At 40.4% G+C, this 22331-nt stretch overlaps 1 protein-coding gene across 1 annotated transcript in view; it reads right to left on the bottom strand.

The window, feature by feature from the left end:
* Window positions 1-22331, bottom strand: part of VPS13B (vacuolar protein sorting 13 homolog B) — a 359343-nt gene that overhangs the window by 144638 nt on the left and 192374 nt on the right. Inside the window, exons 25-30 of the mRNA XM_053466785.1 lie at window positions 21394-21597; window positions 8583-8754; window positions 8260-8374; window positions 5557-5698; window positions 3391-3805; window positions 2911-3022 (exon numbers count right to left, since the gene is read on the bottom strand). Of these exons, the coding sequence (XP_053322760.1) occupies window positions 2911-3022; window positions 3391-3805; window positions 5557-5698; window positions 8260-8374; window positions 8583-8754; window positions 21394-21597 (1160 nt within the window). The remainder of the gene's footprint in view (window positions 1-2910; window positions 3023-3390; window positions 3806-5556; window positions 5699-8259; window positions 8375-8582; window positions 8755-21393; window positions 21598-22331) is intronic.

Below are 22331 nucleotides of genomic sequence, written 5' to 3'. Positions count from 1 at the left end.
GAATACAGTAACAATCATAAAAGAAAGCAACTACTACCTTTTTAAATATTCTGGAGCAAAACTGTTTTAAATTGCAAGATTGTGGAAACTATGACTTATTTCAGTGTTTTTGGTATAAGGAACAGCACTGTTCACAATAAAAGTCATTATTCTCAAGTGCTATCCATGATTTATTTTTATTTCCTTTCACAAATAGTTTTTACTTAACATTGTTATAATTCATGTGACATCTTTTTTATATTAATCCCCCTTTTTCACGAATCCCCCAAAGAATGCAGCAGACCTTTTTTTTTTGGCTCATTGGACTTTGAAAGCATTCATGGTTCCAGAGGAGAAGAGTTCTTCCTACCATCTGCCATGAGTTTGTTTTCATTTACATTTTATTAAGCTGGCCAAAGCTAAGCTACCGGTGTTAGTCAATTTAAATTAAATCCATGAAAATTTGGTAATCAATTCAAAATGTTAGCTTGCATTTTTATCGTCAACCCTTTAACAACCAAGTGGCGACTAATAGATCAATTTGTACTCTGAGGGAGATTGTAACTCAATAACCCAGTGAGGTTAGTCAATATATATATATATATATATATATATAGGAGTTCATCATATTGAAAGAAAACATTTAATCTGTAGTACGGATCACCAAGACACGGCTACGTTACTTTTTAACAATGGATTTTAGTGTTCATTGAAAGAAAAAAAATCTTTCTATTTTAAGTTACTGTGATATAAGTCATAAATATTGAGTGGAGTCATTCTCTGCCATGTATGTGACTCGTCTGATGGAAATAGAGAGCGCATTCCCTGCATTTATCTCAATCCCTGCTCCATGTATGATGCAGATGGGACAGGATATGGACTTGGAAGCCACTTGACGGCCACAACGAGATATATATATACACAACCGGCCAAGCCGCCCAGTACGTTCCTGCAGACACATGACAGGGCTAGACACCAGGCTCAGTGCGCATTATCTGGTCCTGTAACATACACCAAAGCCATTGCGCAGAAAAGCCATACAAGGAGCAGAGAATTGCTCCAAGTACGGTGTGAATGGTGGCTAAAGGATGATACTTTTCAGTGGCTATACTTAAAAAGATATAAAATAAAAGATCCTGAACCAGGTACCTTATATCCCCACACTACAGCACCCCAGAAGGTAAATGGTTCTTGTTAGCCCCCCAGCAGAAGAGGAGGAACAGACTTCTAATCTATTTACTAGACCAGCATGGAAGAGCGTTCTTACCTCATGGTAAATGCAAAAGAGGCTCATGAAGGAGGACTGGTGAGGGAGAAGAGTAAAGGGATTGGGGGGGCAGGTAAAAAGAGATCTCAAAATGTTATCCTCAGTAAGGCTGAAACTGGAGTGGCCATCTACAGACTTTGTAGTGTTCTATATTAACATATAGACATGTTTATCTTGTTTACAAGTAAATCCTCATTGATCAATTCGAACAGTGACTTCCACAAGCCTATGTCACCCACACAGGGCTGGTACCGCACATTACCGATGCTACTTAACCAACGACACCATAGCCTCCTCTTGACACCTCCATCACGCTGTGTGCAGGGCACGTCATGTGGGTTACGATAAACACTACACTTCTTAATTTAACCAGGTCCACCATGTCTTTCGGGATGGGGTTGAACTGTGAAGCCTGTTAATTCACATAGTACTACTTTCACGTATAAGATAAGTGCTCCCTGTTTCCATTGTCTGCCCAGTTTAAGGGCAATGTCTCCTGTCAAACACCAAAGGCTGGAGAGGCACGCTCTCTTTGAAGTCAGGATATAGCCATTAAAATCTTGCCTTCCAGTCAATAACTCACAAATCTCATCGGTCTGTTTTTTTGAAGCCAAAGCGAAATGTAACAGAATAGAGGCCACTGTAGTGCTCCCCAACCGGCTGACAGCTCCAGAATGCCTATCATGTTTCAGTAATTCTTTTCTTCCCCTCCCGTCCCACCTCTTCCATATATACAACGCAGGAAGCAAAATAATTGTCATGTACGAGAATGGGAATTGTTTATAACAAGAATGTATATTTCATTTTTTATAACATCTGTTGAAGTTCAGTAGGAAACACTTTGGAACACGAATGTTGCCACATCTGAGAAGCAGACAGGGTCTGGTCCTTGGGATGAATTGCTTACACAGTTACTCAGCGGAGATTTCTGTGAGTTTTCTCACTTGGTACCATTTGTGTGCGTGCTTTCAAGTCTGGCGAGCGTGCCAGTTTCATTCAATGTCATGTTTTTTTTTTTTTATTGTGATCTTGATTACTTCTATTTGCCAGGATTGCTGCCCTTATGATCAATATGGTTTAAATCACTAGGTGACATAAACCAGCGCATGAGATTTCACAGAAAATCAGTAAACTGTATTTTTTCTTTTAGAACTTTGATATGTTTTTTTTCCCCCTTGTTTTTTCACTTTGATCCAAGTAGCATCAACAGTGCTGCGTTTCAGACGCTTATATTTAAGAATAACTAGGCGCTTTTTATTTTCCATACAATAAAACCAGAGAATCATAATCATAACAAGGTGTTTCTGTCAAATGTCTTGGTTAAGGCGCAAACTTCAGAAACAGGGAAAAAAAAGAAAATTAGGACAATCTGAGGCCCGGGTCTCATATTCTGTATGTTGATGAACTTTCTATAAATGTACTACAACCAGTAGTAACAGGAAGCACCCAAACACAAGATCTATTATTCTTTTATAGCATTTTCAGTACTTAAGTACAACTAACACATTAATCTGATTTTCTGATTGCTTGACACCTCCCTGAATTATATAAATTAGCCCACCTTTAACATGATACCGCCCTGGTTTGTTTTTCATTTATTTCTAAAAATAATGAGATAACATATATGATGCCCTCCAAGCGCCATTTTGAATAGGTAAACTTACTGATAAATATCCTTTCTCAGGACACTTCTGCTGAGGGGATTGTCCGCCTGGGGAGCCATGGACACTGAGCCAATTTTCAGAACCAAGGTGTCTTCATTTGTGCTCTGGTTCGCTAGGAAGATAGATAAGACATTCATTAGAAACACACGAAGAACTCTATCCACATTAATGCCACGGTCAATATAACATTGCACTAATAAGCACTAATGTATAACAAATTAAATCTCTGCTCATCCATCCCGCATGAGGTAAAAGTAAACGATGAAGTAAATCTCCTCATCGAAAGACAAAGGGGTCAATTGAGAGAAACTTTTTGCACCAATGTTTTGAGTCCCAACTGAGCAGAACAGCCCTTTACTCTGCCTTTCCAACTGGGACATTCCCCATATTTCAAAGGAATAAGTAGCCCAGATTCCTACATTATTAAAAATGACAAAAAATCATGTAATCATGAATACCTTTCTTACTCTCTCCACATACCTGCTGCACCCGGCTGTTTCTCTTCAGGTTTAGGGAAGAAAACTCGAATGACGTTGGTGTTGATGTAGATCAAAGGGAGATTCCGTGAGGTCAGCGTGTGGGATCTCATGGGGTGCCCAGGAGACTTGCGTTTCTCTTTCTGATTTTGAGGTCGTTTGGCCTCAAAAATACTTGAAATTGCGTTTAACAGTGGGCAGAGGAGGACAATGTCAAAGGCCTGCGCGGAAATAAGAATTTCATGAAGGAAGTGAGGGGAACCATCTGCTGGACTTTCGGCAAATTTCTGAAGGCTCCGGGCGTTGCGTTCGCTCCGAGTGGTTAACTTGTGGCGGACGTTTCTGGTCACGGCTTTGGTGTACGTTAGAGATAGAAACCCGTGCTGCTGGTGGGAGCTTTCTAAAAGCTTTGCCGTTGTCTGTTTCGGAAAAGAAACGTGAAATCAGCAAAATAATAAAAGATTATCTACAATGCCTGCTTTAAGCCACAAAACGTGCACGGGATGCATCTGCGATCAAACTTTTATTATGACAGCAGATATTGCTATATTAAAAGCAGGGAAACTCAACTACAGACGGCTGGGATGGAGACGCTATCTGTGGACATTACTATGAAATCGTCTGCGGACGGCCTACTGCGCACTTCGCTGCTGCAATGTCTTGGAAGTTTATTCGCGCTCTCTCATACCTCCCAATAGGGGACATTTGGTTTAAGTCAGTTATAGATAAAATTAAGACGTTAAGTAGAATATCTTTTCCGCACTTTTCCACTTTGTCTACATATTATTGTGCCTTTAGCGTAGTGTTACACTGTGATACGCTCATACCCAGCAAACATACCCCGCTCCTACAAAATAGGAGGGACACTTGGGAGGTATGATCTCTGCTCGTCTATATCTACCAATTGCCTGTCGTCATTATTTGTGCACCTGGTACATCTACCTTTCCTCTACGGGGCACCTTTGTAAGCAAGCGTAAGGATTGCACTAAGAGTGCAGTTAAAGTGAGGGGTTAAGCGTGCCGGGTCTCTTGTACACACTCGTAAATCTTTAAGCGCTGCTTAGCACTCTGCCACAATGATCAAAGGTAGGAAGCAGATAAGTGAAGAGCGGTAGCATGTTGTACATGGCTCTGTATCTGACAGATGTAATAACATCAATCACTCAAAGAGAACTATGCGGACAAGTCTATGGTGGAATTCACAGTCCAGAGCTTTAACTTTCTTTAAACATTTCCAAATGGATAATGGTTACCATTTTTGTTTGAGAACATGATGACTTCCCGCTTTGTGCATTTTATGATTACAGATTTACCAAAGCATCCGGAAACCATGCAATCATATAACACGGTCACAAATTACAAACCAAAGCGGTCATTGATGACAGTGAGGGGGAAAAACCTTAACAATCTGCCTTACACGTGAGGCATATCAAACATTTCTATATTTATCTGCGTTATAGAGTAATATTTTATCTCCTCTGCCATTTAGGTAAACCAGTACTGTTTTATTAGAACATTTTCACTTTAATTAAATAATTCACTGAGTTTTCACATAAAATAACATGTTTTCTATTACTAAAATGCTTTGCTCTTCCATGGCTTATTAGCTATTCATTTTGTATTTTCTAAAAACGCCTTAACATTGTAACTGGTACAGAATGCCAGAAGGCAGCTAAAAGTGTGTGTGTCTAGATGTACAGCGGCATATGGAGCTCCCATGCACAGAGAACAAACATCATTATTAAAAAATAAAAAAGTATTTTTAAACTATGTAACATAGAAAAAAAAGTTTTTTGGGACACTTATGATTACTATCATTTTCAGGTATATATATAACCCGAAAGACATACTTACAGTTTTTTGTGTAACACAAGAAGAATTAAAACCATGGTAAGTAATAAAAGATGTTACTATGAAGAATAATCAACAAAGTAATTGTAATGGCAGATGCCAAACAGGGCAAAGGTATTCAACAAGCCTTGATCAGAAGTATAATAGAGGCAGGGTAACAAATCACACAGAACTTCCATAAACATTGTCTTAATAATGCTTTTCAATTGGTAGATGAAGTCGGGGGGGGCAAAAAAATAATTATATATAAATGTGCCGTGTGAACAAGCATTATACGGAACGCTGATGGAAGTTAGAGGTTATAAAAATGATTTCTTACAGAGGGGAAAAAGCCAGAGAAATTGCTGAAAGCATCTTGCTTGCTGACGGGTCGGACCAGCGTTGTGCGTCTGTTCAGCTTGTCAGTACATGAGAGGAAGACGCCTCCATACTGCCCCAGACACCAAGAGTCTTCAGCGAGGCTTAAAGAGTAGGAAAAAGGCAGAATAATAATAAAAAAGCAGTAAGAGTCATGGAGGAACTTGGAACCTGCTGGGCTGCTGCACCCTACTGTTTCATGAACACTGAATGATTAGCCATTGAGATGTAAAGTATCTAGATATTTCGAGGCTCTTTTATCACATAGTGATAAAATATTTTTTTTTTTGAAAATTAAAGCAAGAAAAAAAAGATTTTCCCCTAACATGGGCATTTCAGGTGGTTCAGGTGAGCAAACATCTAATATTCCCAATAAGATGTAGAAATAGGCACTTGCATCTCTAACAAATGATTCGAAGAACAAAAGTAGGTTTAATTGTATAAATAAACTGGATAATAATAATAATCTTGGCGCTGCACTTTAAAGATGTGTAACTTTCAGTGCCCTGAGTTTTGGACCTGAATAGTTGTGTTTACGTGGAAAACCAAGTTCCTGCAAAAAAAGATAGTAGTGTATATAGCAATCCAGCAAGAGGCGATCGCTGGCAGATAAAAATCACAGGAAGAGATGATTTTTGAGATTTAGAAGTTTGGTTAGACCGCAGTCAGATTACTACAAGAATGGACAAAGTCAAAAACATGGCCGGAGAACACGTCATGTGATTAAAATCTCTGTATTATTGTAAAACAAAAATGTAAACCACTGGAAAATCTTAATAGAGCTGAAGTTAAACAGATCTCGAGATGAGATTTTTATGGCCTTTCCATTCTTGTATTCATCAGCTGTTTTTAAGAGGGAAACATGATCCGGGTCAGATTTTAGGACAGCTCCAGGTTCTAAGCAGTTATCAGCCTCACCACGTGTTTCTCTTTGCATTGTAGGACTATCCCAAGAAAATCGCCTGATTGCCAGCTTTCACCTGGCCTGGAAAAACATAATATTACCCCTATCTGGTGAGTGCAAACAATGAAGATTAAAACAACATATCGACCATTGCAAAGGATTAATACACTAAACATACTATTTAAGAATGTATGACCCAACTGGAGAACGCAACAAGAAAAATGATTATTCAGATTATTCAGATTCTGGATTTAGGATGTACATTTACAATCAAATAATAGAACCTCAGCAGCTTTCAATACCGTGTCGGCTTTTGTCCATCAACTGAAAATTAAAGTGTGATATTTCATTGAGTGAAGCAAAGGGGGACGATCTTCGATGCCGACCAAGTGAGTATTTACCGGATACCTGGGGAGCATTGTCCGATATACCATATATATTTCTGGAGCAGTATCAATAAATATTAACATTTAATTAACATCTTTATGTCCTAAATTTGAAGTTACATTGATTTCTGTGTATACTGCCAGCAGACAGATGAATAATGCTGAATAATAACCAGAAATAGCTCTACATTAGCCCGCACCTTATTATTATCCCTCTTAGGATGAGTCCTGTTCCATTGATATTTTGCCTATGTCATCAGATCAGCAATCAAATTATAACCCAAAAACTGTATGCCATTTCTTAAGGGAACAAAGGGCAGCCTTGACTGCGGAATACGTTTTTGGGCCTTTTTGTGGTAATCCCCATAGACCCGAGAATAACATAAAGATGGCTTCTAAATGAACCATAACATATATTGGTTAATAGATTGTAAGATTGCAATAAGGGGTTCTCTCTTCCTCTTTATGAGTAACTGTTGGGTTTGTTCACAGAATTGCTAACAATTTAAATAATTGTACTGTTATTGTAGTGGTGGCAGTCTACGAATAGAATAATAACACACAATAGTATCTGTTTGCATTGTATAGCAGGATATAGCAGATATAGTATAGGTGCTTGTAATATATACATGCTTCTCCTTCACCCATACAAACATTATTTACATGAGCTGAAGGAATGACATTAATTCTCAATAACCTTAAAAATGGCCGCACTTAGATCATTAATTATTGTCCCCGTAGGCTAAACCTCGAGCGGCAATGAGTGGCCCCGAGATGCAGCTGCGTTCTGGAATCCCAGGAAGAGTGCAGCCTATGAAGCCGCGGGGGGTTCGTACGTAAGGGATCGCTGGAATGAGCCGCTATTAGCACAGAGCTCTGACCGATGAGGTGAGTCTCTGCTCGATGCATGCTTCCCTCTGACAACCGTCTTCCAGAAAACATTTACAAGAAATCTACCGCAAATGGTTGATTTTCTGTGCGGCAAATTCTAACAAATGTAAAGAATGATAAATTATATGTAATAGATCAATAACCAACCCAAATATTTGTGTGCCCTTAACAGATGCTACTGTTCCTTTCGCTAAACTTCAGTGCTTAAACATTACATTCATTAGCAGTAAAAATTAAAGTGAAATCTCCGAGCCATTAAACATTTCGGAGACCTTTTTACTACGGGCTGATTAAACTGGAGCCCAGGTGGAGCTCGTGTCAGTGTAACTAAAGAAAGCATTGATGCTACAGAGTAACACCGGTGTCACCGGCCCACAGACCCCAGAGCAGAGCGCAGACAGAATGCGCTCATTATTCAAGCACTTGGAAACGTCATCTTCTAGCAGGTCATTCTGATCGTATAATTATCACACCAAGGATGTACCTGCTCCTGTAGTGATCAACATTAAAGCTTTCTATTTTGCATTTGACTTTAGTGTACACGTCCTGGACATCGACGGATGCGTTGAGGTCTTCAAGTTCGGTCACCACACAAATCTCTGCAACAAGAAAAACAGGAAAGTGTGTATGCATATATACCATATCAAGACCCGTGAGTGCCTTGTTTTGTGGAGATTTACGTATTGTGGATTGAGTCGCACCAGGGCCAAATGTTTGCCTGACGGTCGTTTGAAGGTTGAGCGGAAGAGTATTGGAATATTATACCCCTATTTACACACAGATAGATACGATAAATGATGTCTTTACTTGTGTCTTTGCACCCAGGATCCAAGGCAAATAACTTCACGGTGATTTTGGGAAGCATCCACTGCATCCAGAGGCTGACCCGTCCGCTGGACACGCCGATACTGCTCGTCGTTTGCTCCAGAGTGACGGAGTCTGAAAATGGGGAATCCTCCGCTGCATTCACACAATCGCCCTGGAGTGAGAAACATATTGAGAAGTTCTGTAAGCATCTGGAAAACTTACATCCGCTGACCTGTTACTTGATTTCTAATACCAAGGTGACATTTTACATGCGTTATCACGCAGCCCGGTGACAGGGTAATGTGGTGATGTTTAAAGTACTTCATTGACCTTAAAATAAATGTTCTTTTTTATTTCTTAAATAGTTACTGTAGAATTTTGGGCAAAGCGCAGACAAAAATAAAGACCTCTTCACTGAGAAGGTGAGGTACATGTGTATAGAACGGCTCAGCTGGCCCTGTATAATGCATAGTTCAATCAGGCTCCATAAATTTGGTCCTTCATAACATATAGTGATGGTGATCGGAAACTGCAGCTCTCCTGACAACTCTAGCCCAGGTGAATAAGTGTGTGTATGTGTGAATAAGTGTGTGTATGTGTGAGAGACAGAGATCTCAGGAAGAATCCCGGTGCATTCATCTCTTTACAGCAGCTCCTTCCATATAAATGGCACACTTACTGATCACGCTTATCCCGGCACAGAGGAAGCCGGCTGTCCCTCAAACCGTGGATTACATGCAGAACCAATTATATTTTCATCAAGTCTATTACATATGGGGGGAAACTAGCAGTAAATGAAAAGTCTCAAGACGGAATGTAACTCAAACACACAGGGAGAGTAAAATTAGCCACATGTAATGTCAGCGGCATATGCATATACAGAAAGTGTTTAGAATACGAGTGCGCTGATTACTGAGCTTTCCTATTCATGTAACCGTTCCCGATCCCTGCTTCAATTAGCTCTGGCAATATCAGTTGACGTGGATGTCAGCTACCACTTCTGCTCTGCCTAATGCATTCGAACGGCATTCGCTGGACGGAAAGAATTTCCGCTTAGTAACTAAATCCTGTTTTTGTAGGAAATCCGCTGGGATTCTGCAGTGCTGTACGCGGCTTTGATACTTTACTAAAGAAAGGTTCGTGTTGCCATCAGATGTGGCGATGTACTCAGACGATGCTCAAAGTGCATGGGATTCTCACTCCTGTCTGCAGATACTGGGCGCCTATAGGCAATGGGGGGGGGGCACCTGTTACGGCCCTGGCTGGGGAAATGAGGGTCCAAACACATACTAAGCAAAGCACTCCGGGATTCCCGTTAAAGATCATCATCGTGTTGGAAAGTAATCAGTGCTCTGTATCGATGGTACTTGTTATATTTCGTATGGGGGAATTAAATAAGTTTAATCACTTTGATTTTGCAAAGGGCAGTAATCCCAGCCAGATGTGTAACATGAGAAAATTAATGTATTATTTATTTAGGTCTAAATTAGGGGAAGGATTTAAAGGCTTTAAGGTCTTCTCTAGCATTTTACCATATAGAGCCCACGACAAGAACTCTGTTTTTTATTCACATTTTGTAAATGTGTTTTGGACAGGACAATACCCACGGAGTGTTCAGTCTGGCGAGTATCATTTGGGGTGCTTTACTAGAGGCTATTTGGATGGTCTTATAGCCCCCCACCCCATAATGCCACTAGTCAGCCATATTGTTCATGCTGAAGGGGGAACAGTTTGGGGAAGACCCTTTTCTATTCCACCATGACTATATCCCAGCGCCAAAGCATCCTTTGGGATGGAATGGAATGGAGATTGCGAGCCGGCCTTCTCATTCAACATCAGTGCCTGAACCTCACAAATGCTCTACTGGATGAATAGGCAAAATTCCCACAGAAACACCAAAAATCTTGTGCAAAGCCTTCTCAGAAGAGTGGAAGCTGTTATAGCTGCAAAAGGGGGGACCAACTACATATTATTGTCTATGTATTTAGGATGTGATGTCATCAGAGTCCCTGATGATGTAATGGACAAGTGTCGCAATACTTTTGTCCATATAGTGTATCCTCTGAATGTGACACATTAGGCTTACATTTAGTGATGATATATTTTGTTTCACTCTGTAAACAGTGTAATTTCTCCCTGAGTAGGACACACTAGCATCAGGTTTATAGGGAAAGATCCTCACCCGAGAAACCCCCCTCAACCTGCTAATAGACAGTACGCATGCAAGTACAGAGCCCTGTTGTACCGGTATGCCCTAGCACATTAGGCTCATTGTCAAATTGTACATTGTTCATTTTAACGCCACCGTCCCACTCTTGTAATAGAAGTACAGAATCTGCCGGTGCTCTGTAAAGAAATGTCACGTGATATAGACAAAGACCTGTTAGCGTGGCATCACCTGCGTGAAACAGACCGCTGTGTCCTGTAAATACTGTGTAATTACATGACTTAAGCTTCCGTGGTCTCTAGTGGTCTTTAGGGTTCAATTTTAATTTCGCACAGCAGCACTACAACATCTTTAATTATATTCACTAAAACTAATGACAGTCTGTCTACGCGGATAAAAAGAAATGGAAGGGAAAGCAAACAAGACACAAAAAACAATGCATACATAATAAAATGATTCTCGCTTTAATATTAAAGCGAAAAAAAAACCTAACAATTCCACAAGCCAGGGAAAAATAGATGTAACTCTTTGAATGCCAAAGAGGTGGATAGCATTATAACCCAGACGATATTGTGGCATACACAGGTTAACCTTTGTCGCTTAAAGGGTTAAACTGTCTATATAAGGCAGACACCTGGGCTTTAAGGAAACGCAGCACTATGTTTAGCAGTCATTGGTGTAATTATCTAATTTTAAACTGTGTATACAAAGTAGGCACGTGGGGTACATGGAACACTGCACTGTATTTACCAAAGTCATTCAGCGTGATTAGCTGCTCTGTGATGTAGGACTATTTGTAGAAGTCTCGCTCCCCCCGACGCATGACGGGTGTTAATATGCACAAGGCTGCATGGGTGGTCTCTGTGAAAAATTACATGAAAGATGGTAAGTGCAGAATACACTTCCAGAGCAATTACGGGGTTACTGAATGGGGTAAACACACTTGAAGGCCCTACTTGGAAAAGTTCACCGTGAAGGACAAAAATGGAACGGCCGTTAACTACTTAGTTGCTGGAAAAAGAGAGAACAGATTATCATTTGTCCAGTGGGACTGCACTGTCACGTGGTCTATGACACCAGCCATACCTTAAAAGCGATTGAATGAATCCATATACAGCACGTTATGATGTTTCATACTCAGATATTTTATGTTTTGTACATCATAGTATTGGTAATTCCAGCTAATTGGTGTCTGTTGTATGCCCAAAAATGATTTTATTAGGGACCAAATAAAACAAATTAACATTATACCCAAAATCTGTTTCGGTCTGTCCTGGAATAAAGAATATAATGTTCTCGGCACTCACTGATATGTGTTTGTTTTTTGTAAGACTAATGATAACATAAAAATACACAAATAACAACAGTAGTTCCAAAGCCAGTCCTCGAAATACATCAACAAAGTTAAATTAAAGTGATTCCTAAAACCTGGACCATAGATGTGTGTTCCGGACTGGATCAGGAACCACTTCTTTAAAACATCAGTAAGCATTAATCATTTAGAGTCCATGCTGCTGGAAACTATGCATACACTATGTATAAAGTCCCTTATATATATTCAGATACTACTGGTGGGTCTATTAGCCGACCATGACCAGTAAAGGGTTTCCTTAAGAGCCAGGTCTTCAAGGGCCAGGGACCAGTTATGGCTGTTCTTAAGGGTCTTGGCTGATGTTAATGGACCATGAAGCATTATATGCATTCAGCACACACTTCTCTTTATTCCGAAAGGAATAGTATAGAGGGTGGAAGCACCGCACCGCCGCAATACACTTTACACCAGCTTTTACTCTGTGCCTTCATACACTACTCAATGCTCTGCAAGGAAAAATAATAGCAATGAGTGTGTAATTATTACTAATAAGGTTGGTATAGCAAGTACTAATTTGCAATCAAAGCTGCAAACCATTTGACGCTCTTGTTTCCATTTCAACTTCCAATTCCTTATTCCTGTTTTTACGGTGCTGCTTCATTAAATGTGTTTACCCGTACATTTTCTGCTCCGCTTCCAGTCTTACAGAGAGAGTCTTGGGCGTTCACAAACACACTCTCTCCCCGCAAATTTCCCACACCTTCTCACGCCAGGACCCAAAGTAAACAACGTCGTTTTTCCACCAATGCCGTGCAAATTTGTCCAAACACCGGGTTTATTTTGTTAGCAGGATTTATCTTTGTTCGTCAGGAAGAACAAAACACATAAGGTCTTCATCCTTGGCCTGCCTCAAGGCCCTCAAGACGACCGTGGTTACTTGACCACACCGGTGCTACGTCTTATCAAAATAACTTGAGCTTCTTGTTCAATCACAGAGCTTCCCCGAGGACTAAACACTTCTGCCGCTGTTTGCGCCTATGTAAACAGTAACAAGTGGTGCGGCGTAGACTATATTACCCCTGCTCTTTGCTCTGGCCTAATCGGAGAGCTGGTAAAAATGATTAACTCTTCTTGGGCTATCATTTGAAAGCTCATTCCTAAGTCTGCTCCCCCTTTGCCTACCATCTGCCCCCACGCACCACCCAGACTGAAATGATATAAAGAAGGCTACGGGGAACAGCCTGCCCCGGCCGGTGGGTGCGCACACAGGAGTTCAATGTTCACCATAAACTTGTCAGTGTGAAAAGAATTACTCACAGCTCAAAATATAAATCATCTACACATATTGTAAGCAAATGCTCCTTTTTTTCCTCAATTTAACGTAAACAAAGTGGTCAGATGGGCTTCTGGCCCCCCTTTGAAAAAATTCATTTAGAAGTTCACTACACTTGAAAGAGGACTATGAAAAATAATCAGCGAGCCTCCTCCTCTTCAGAACAGAGGATGCTTTATATGCAAAACGTACAGAGTTCAAAAACTTCATAAATAAAGGCAGGGGAAAACTATTTTTGTTTGACATTGCTCAAGGTTTTAAAAGCAAATTGGAGGAACGCATAAACAATATAGAGGGGGGAAAAAAAAGGAGCAATTTTAAACGGGTCCCAAGGCATGCAGAGAATACAAACATTTAAGTGAAAGGTTACTCTGGAGTGCACTTCATTGCCAATCTCAAGGAACCAAAAGAAAAATCAAAGCATTGTGGCCAAAAATACCACCAACCAGGACGCTGGACGCTAGAACTGAAAAAGAAATGGTTAAAAAAATCCTAAAAAAAAATGTGCCACCACAATACTGATTAAAAAGAGTACTTTGTCATTATAGATAGTATTCTTTTACAAATGTGTAAGGATGCAAAGCCTTCTTTTTAATAATGTGGACCTATAGTATAGCATATGGCGAAAAAGGTCATATATTCCTACATATTAATTCAATGGAATCATTTTACTAAACTATTTAAAAAAAAATACACAAGGTTTTTATAAAAAAAAGAGTACGTTAGACCAGCAAGGGGCAGCGTCTATCACCCGACACGTTAATTCTCTGCCTCCCAGCTACTTCTAGCTCACCTTTCCTGGTCCCTCTCCTACTATGTTAGATACTACTTGTTACGTCCTGATTGTCCATTGTACAGCGCTGCAGAATATGACGGTGCTACATAAATTAATAACAATACTTTACAAACCACCTGCCTTAACCCCTAATTTAACCAGATTAGCAATTTATTCCTCGCCCTCAATGCATTCCATCAAAAACCCAAAGGTGGAATTTTGTTTAAGAATTTCTGATATTGGTAAATAGTGACAGTAAAAGAGCTAGCGTACCAGACATTAAGAGAAAAAATAAAGGGGGGAGGAGAAGAATGAAAATAACGGCTATTATTGTCCATTTCGGTTGTTCTTCCTTCTGCATTTCTAACATATTTGGAAGTCAAGATATAAAACAGGAGCAGGAGTGGGCTGAACCGGGGTGAAAATCAATTCAAGAGGGAAAAAAACAGTTAAGTGCAGATGTGTAAATGCACGCTGGATCCTTTCATGTCTCATCTTTCCACCGACTCCCCGGGAAACATTGCACAGAGGATCGTTGGGTGGTCAGCAGTCATTTAGATAATCAGCCCGGGAGTTTAAGCTTCTGCTCCTGTGACGTAGGACGTGCGTTACGCACCAAAAGGACTCTGATATGCGGTGTAACAGAGACCACAAGCCGCAGAAGCCCACATCTAAGAACCCTGATAGATAGCAATAGAATGATTATTCGATAAGTGATACATAGTACTGTAAAGACAATTCATTCATATATAACGTGCATTGTGAACAGCAAGTATACGGCGCACATGGACCCCCTTTATGCCTTACCCCTGACACAGCTTATTCTATAATATAGTTATTTAATGTTATTGTTCATTTCTGTGTCTGATGCATCACAAGTACAATTGTGTTATTGTAATATATAAAAAAGCACGTAGATAAATATAGCACCAACAGATACTATCATGCTGAGGCAATATGTGTTGAGCTTACTTGAAATGTAAAATTGTAAAAAAAAAAATGAAAATAATAAAAAAAAAAATCTTGTTAACCTCATATAGAGCTGAATTTCAAGCACATTACTAAAACAGAAGGCGCATTTTGCTGCAGTGGGATGTAATTATGCTCATACTTTCATTTTTGATAAATTGTAAGGTAAACACGTCCAGTTATTTTAGATATACAGACTCTTAGTGGCAACGAGTCCAGCAGATACATTGTCCACTGCGCTAAACTTACCCCCCCCCAAAAAAAAACTAGCAAAAATGTTTGAAATGGCGATTGTTAGTTGGAACACAGAAAGAGGTTGTGGAAGCGAACAGTGCACGATACATGACAACTCGCGAGGTGTGTAAACACGGCTTCCGAAGTGAACTTAATTAATGTTACGCTCCTTCAGACTAATCAGCGAGGTCATGAAGCCGCAGCCGAGTGTAGCCCGAGGCTCCCACACGTTATGACCTTAAACCCAACAAGCGGGGAACGCTAAAGCCCCGTAGTAAAGCACGACGGCACACTGAAAATAAAGAACCTCTCAGTTTAAACAATAATATCATCTATTACGAGAAAGGGCTGGAAGGCTAAAAAAAAAATTGTTGAGAGCAGTAAAGGGCTGAGCATTTCTACGGTGATCCTTATTCCATTATATTTATTTTTTTCATTTGAACTTTTTTCTGCTAACCCTGGATTTCAGAGATTTTTATATTTTGACTGACCTGATTATTTTTTATACTTTACATGTGGAAAATAATCTCATTTTTATGGCAATAATTATAAATCCGTAATAAGACCTCCATATAGTATAATTGCTTCATAGTCACGGGACCTACGGGGCCACGCAGGCTCCCATTTGCAGGGCTCCCTGGTGGCAGGTTAATTGATTCCTCTGCTACTAGGTGTTTTCAACTTCTGGGTTATTACTCTATATTAGATTGGAAAACATTGATGTGGCTTTTGATGCTTTTTTTGGAGAGGTAGTAGCGTGTTTGTGGTGCACTGTATATGTAGCAGGCATTGTAATTCTAGGACTAAGCCCGTGTATTCACTAAAGTATTGACAATTACTGCCACTCAGGATGTTATGTGCGTTTGTGGTGCAAAAAATATTCTTATTGGAAGGAATAGCTCAGACAGCAGCCTCAGTATTTAGCGTACGGATGAATGAGGCGTATTCCGATGAATGAGGCGTATTCCGATGAATGAGGCTAAAGTGTTTTCAGGACTTCTTCAGATGAGCACAAGTGGATCAATCAGAAGTTCTGATCTTTGCAATTAAACAGCCACCTGTGCTCATGCAGGGAGAAATCAATTTATGGGGGTCCCTGAAAATTGACTTTGAGAGGAAAAGGAATACTATTTAGGACAGAAAACCGCAAAAAAACACATGCTGAACTTCCAAAGCTGCAGACAGGTTTCATTGAAATGCATTTTGAATGTACGGACTCTTTCGATCCATATTATCCCTCTGCACACTATATTTTTATATACTTTCTGGTTTCCAGTTTCATTAGACTATTTATCAACCAGTTAAAAAGAGCTCATAAGACGTGTATCAGCCGTAGAAGCTGCGTGTGCCGGATTCACCGGGAGGACTGTACCGCGGTCAGAGAGCGTGTTGTGATATATTGAACAGATCTCCAGGCGCACAACACAAAGACGTACGAGAAACGCTAGCTGCTTTCTGTCTGTTTGCAGCTGAAACACACATACGATGGCGTTTATTAACAATCCCAATATGGCAGAAGGAAATATTTGCTCTTCCTAAGGGGTGCTGCATTCATCGGGCCGATGCCTCATGCCGTATGCTCTTCAGTCCCTAGGGGGCCGCGAGAGAGACATTATGACGAACGTAACTGACGTCTTGGCATTTTTATACAAATAGCCCCCTGCTAATGTAATGCAGGCTTACAGTAGAAATGAATATATTATTTATGTGGTATCTGTTAGACATGTTCGGGGATCCGGAAGGGAATGCCACATTCCTTTCCCTCATTATTTACTTAATGTAAGCAAAGTATTATGGAGGGTATTTCAAACTCCAATAGGCCCAGGCACTTGACAGGCTGGGAAATGGCCAGGGAATGATTCCAAACACATGCTGCACAGCAAAGAAACATTAAAGCTTATACAAATGGGATGGAGACCCTAAAACAGGTTCGCATTCTTCCTAAGTGTCCCTGTTTAGGAGGGACAGTCCCTCTCTTGGACCTTAATCCTCGTATCTCTCTTTCTTATCCCGACGTCCCTCTTTTCTATTATCTTAAAATGTTTGGGGAGTATGAATGTATCCGAGTGCACTAGAGCTTTTAAAGTTACAACAATTTGTATAAAAATAACTGAATTTCTGTAAATAAAATACATTCTCGTGGACGCCTTATTCGGATATATATAAATCGGTCGCAATTATATAAAAACACCCCATAAAACAAAGGTGCCCCTATTTTCCCACAGCGTCTCGCGGAGAAATACTCTGCAGATTGGCTCGTTCCTCATGGGTTTAGTGGCACATTGTCCTTGCGGGCTAGTTAGGCTGGAGTCCTAGAGGAGCAGGCATTGTGAGTGTGCAAACATGTGTCCCCAGTGTTTGTAAACACACGCACATACACAATAAACACGCGTGCTCGGAGCAAACACTGCCTACGTCACTGATCTCCGAAAATATCCCAGCTTGACTGCTCTTTTAAAGGAAGGACTGCTTATTACCAGCCGGCTTATTTAATCTGTAATGTAAACTGTTTGAGTTATGGAAATGCATCAAAATATACTCGGGAAGCTTTGTAGTTTAAAATACTTCTTACACATGGCAGCGTAACCCTTCGGGTGCCAGAGGATTGCCGAGTGTATTTTGTACCCTTCTGGCTCCCAAAAGCCAGCCATGTGAACCTTATCCATGAAAACCTGAGAACAAGCGCTCAGCGCTCTATAACTGGCAGCAGGCATCACATGAAATAACATCAGTCTTCTCATATTATACTCTTTACAGCATTAAAAAGCACTTAAGAGCAATGAAATAAAAGCCTGTGGAACATTTATTTGGAATTAGCCAATTTATATGGAATTAATTCATTTCTACTTTAAACACTGTGATTCTTTTTATTAAACCCCAATAGCAGTAAATAGGAAAGTATGGAAGAAAATATTTTCCTTTTGCTACAAATGAGTTAGAAGGAAAGCTAAATAATCCACCACGAAGTGAAGATGTTTCTTGGGTTTATAGATTGGCGGACAACACGTTCCAACGACTCACAAAGTGGCAAGGGTTTAAAGGTGCTGTCCCACTTATCACTTTCTATTTTCAGCTTTTTATGTGATTAACCCTTCACAAGGAAGGATACAATGACACCTCTGCTTGCCATACTAGAGAACACAAGTGGAACAACACCTTTAATTGGTTCTTTTTGCATTGATTCTCCTTCATGGCATTGGCTCTGACTTGGGTCTCTATTCACAAATGTTAGTTACTGAAATAAACTGTTGTGAATCTGGCTATTTGCGGGTAAACGCTTTTGCATTTTGAAGGATCATCCCCGACATCAAGGGAACAGAGATCTGCAGGGTCCGGCGGGGTACTTGGTAGGAGCTTGCAGCCACTGTATTCATAGGTAATTATATTATTATAAAAATAAAAAATAAACATTTTCACAGCATTCAGCAGGGAACCAACAGATACTCAGGTTGGCCAAGATTGGAGGAACCTGGCCAACAGTGAATGCAGAGCAGCATCTGCCAGACTGATGGCTGCATCTTTGTGGTAACCAAAACTTTAAGGGAGCACCTCATATATAGCAAAAGATTTAATTTAGATTAACAGGTCACTTAAATACAAGGTTAGGGTTGTCATTATTGGTCTTACATGTTCCTGACCACCCCCGTTTAATTTTCTTCACTGGATCAACAAGGAAGCATAAACCTGATGAAGTAATTAATCACCTTCTGTAAATGTAAACACCCCACATACTGCAGGCGGTAGGTGGTAAGCAAATGTGGATATGTCCTAGAAAGAAACAACATGAACAGAAGCGACTGCAAAGCTGCTGTATCCGAGTCTACGTATTGTTACGTGTTCTAGGATCGCTCCACGTCGTTGTTCATTTGTGTCATTTATTAAACATTCTATACAGACCACGTTCCTGTCGTGTTTATGCAATTAGTTGTATGCTTATTGCCTGATAAATTCAGCCAAAAAAACAGAACACCAAGTATATGTCGCAGGTTGCGTTATCACCTTGAACTATCAATCATTAATACAAATGACATGTAGTGGTTGTGTTTGGTGAATTAATACCAGTCTATCAGAGAATGGCACGATTGAGACCGGGATGGTAAAAGGTATTTAAAAAAATGTTTGTGTTTTAGTTGCAAATCCTTTAAAAAAAAATATATATATATATACCATTGATAAAATTGATAAACAGCTACATTTAAATTATATATATATATATATGTTTGTAATCTAGTGTGCAACATCAATTTTCCACTGCCTGGGAAGAAACATGTGGGTTTCTTATTGACAATCTGGTAGAAATGTGTTCGCATTGCTTACAAAAAAACGACTATTTTTAAATTTGCTTTCTATTCTCACGGTGTTGTATTAAATTGCACCAGCTCATTTTTCAATTGCCAAAAGCAATTTCCCAAGCATTTTGCCCCGGCCAGCGTTAAGCGTTCTGCCAGGTTACTGCATCGCTGCGGCCAAATAAAGCAGCCCAGGGCAGGACACGTCTCCGGCGCTCTCGTGTTGCGCGGCAGTCGAGGAACGCTAATGAAAGGAATACACGCGGAAACGCACTCGCACAGGAACACCGCGCCGGCATACCTGCGCTAACACGCCGCACCTGCCTGGACACGGTCCACTCGCTAATTAGATTGGCTTTTTTCATGCCGGCTAATGCATGCGTTTATTGGAAGGAATGAACGTATCCGCCTGACTGTAGCAAAGCATCTGCGTTAAAGTGTTTACTGGAATATGGTATTAACCCTCACTGTGCCAAAGTGGTGGTTTGTGCTCTGCAATGAACCGAACATTTAAAAGGCATTGGATTCCTTGATAAACAAAATTATATATATATATACACACACACACAGACACAATCTGTATAAAAAATATGTTCTTAATCAAATAATAAAAAATATATATATTTTGGTACTGGACTATCTCTAATCTAATTCCACCTTGCTATTCATACACTTCTTTTATTTCATGTCCTCCTACTGGACACCGATTGCCCGGGTTTCATTCATGTACTTGCTGCAGCTAACTGTGTAACCCCCGCTGTTCCTTCATGATTGGCTTAGCCTGAAAACCTCTTCAAAATATGACATCAATGACACCGAAAACGGTATAAAATAGAGTGTATACAAAGCTAGTTATTATGGTATTTTTTATATTGGGTACGTGACGATGCTGCCGGATCTCTGCGATGTGATGTTGATGTACATCAGATGGAAGGTTACCCGTTGGCTACCCTTGACCTCTGCATTCTATTAATTACTGCAAATTCCTACTGCAATGAAGGTAATTAGCAAAATAAAGGAGAGCCTGGAACATGAATCAGCTGTTACGACTGTATTAGTCAAGAACATTTTAAAGAAAAACCAAAAACACTGGCATTAATCTACACATTATCAACACCAAATCCTCAAATGTGTTCGTCTGTACTGTGTCTGCGGGTTGTGTCTACATGACACAATGCCGTATTGGCTTGGTCCCCACCTTTGCTGTGACGTTTTATGTTAGCCTAAATGCTCATTAAACTGTCTCAAGGTATCGGATGGTCCTCGCAGATAACCTGAAATACATCGTGGATAAGCCTCTCGCACGGTACAGATTGGAGATGAGTTGTAATATTAATAAAGCCCACATTTCCCGAGGGACTGATCGATAAGTTTACTTCCTGGAATACTTTTCCCACGGATCACCCTTTTCTCTGAAGCACACAGCCTTCTGTGCATTGAAAACGTCTTAAATGTCTTTGTGATCTTCTCCAAGCTGTATGTAATATTTAACAGACTAGGTTTATGGTTTCAATACGGCTACCATTAATTAACCAACACGGTCACAGAAGGTTTTTTCCATTATGTGAACTACAGAACGTAAGGAGTTTATTAAGGAGACACATATAACACGGGTATTGATGCGTGTCTTCAGATGGATCGCTTACATACATGGCCGCATTAACATACCAGTTTGTGATGCTTTTCGGGGATTTATATAGTGATAGCGGAGTCATCTATCAGAAACACTTGCCTCAGTTGTGGTCCCCATGTCAGCAGATGGGCTGCATGTGCTGGTATCTGGAGGAGCGGTACCAACGCTGCTTCTGACCGGAGAGCTGGGGGTCTGGCCGGCAGGGGTCTCGGTGTACATGGACGGGTGACATAGGATGCCTCTCCTCTGGATCTTCTCCCATACTTTGCTCATGGTGTCCGTTAACTGGTATATCAGCTCAACCTGAAAAACCAGAGGTTATACACGGGTTACAGACTAACAGGTATACATCCAGAAGAAGCGTGCCGTCTTTAGACTTATTGTTAATCGGTACATTTCCCGACACATTCATAAATGCAGCACATTAGAAAAGCAACTGGCCTAAGCGCATTAACCCGTCCATGGTTAACCTGACACTTAATACAACTTGCTTGTGCATAAGCATTGGATAAATATACATAGATAATAACAGTTGCAGTTTAGTTGCGACACTATTGCCCAAATTATCACAGGACAATTGTGAATGAAAGGAATAGTGTCGGGGCATTCGATCACTTGTGCGGCTGTCATGGCAGCCCTAAGTGACAAATGCTCTGCGGGCAACCAGACGGTGATCATTTTAGGGATAATCGGTAATCCAGTTACTTGTGCAAATGCAGTGTTGACTATAAAACCAGTGCAGTTATGTAATCCTTGGACTGGAGTCTAGGCTGAACCCTGAATTAATAACATAATATGGCACAAATAATTAATGGTTAATGGGCTGAAATGTATCAACTCACCTACAATTCAATGTTTAGTGACTAAAACTCTTAAGGGGAACCAAAAACATCAGGTCCTTATCCTACTGCTTTGTAGTAAACAATATAACAGTCAGTCTTAGTCACCCGGCAGCAGTGGCATACTCTGACCACAGCCAACGAGGGCCTGGATGGCAGATCACTCTACTGGAACATCTGGGACATCCCGGGGTAGGC

This window comes from Spea bombifrons, chromosome 5 (assembly GCF_027358695.1).
Source record: "Spea bombifrons isolate aSpeBom1 chromosome 5, aSpeBom1.2.pri, whole genome shotgun sequence".
Lineage (NCBI taxonomy): Eukaryota > Metazoa > Chordata > Amphibia > Anura > Pelobatidae > Spea > Spea bombifrons.
The sequence above is the reverse complement of the archived record's forward strand: the minus strand, read 5'-3'. Positions and strand labels throughout refer to the sequence as shown.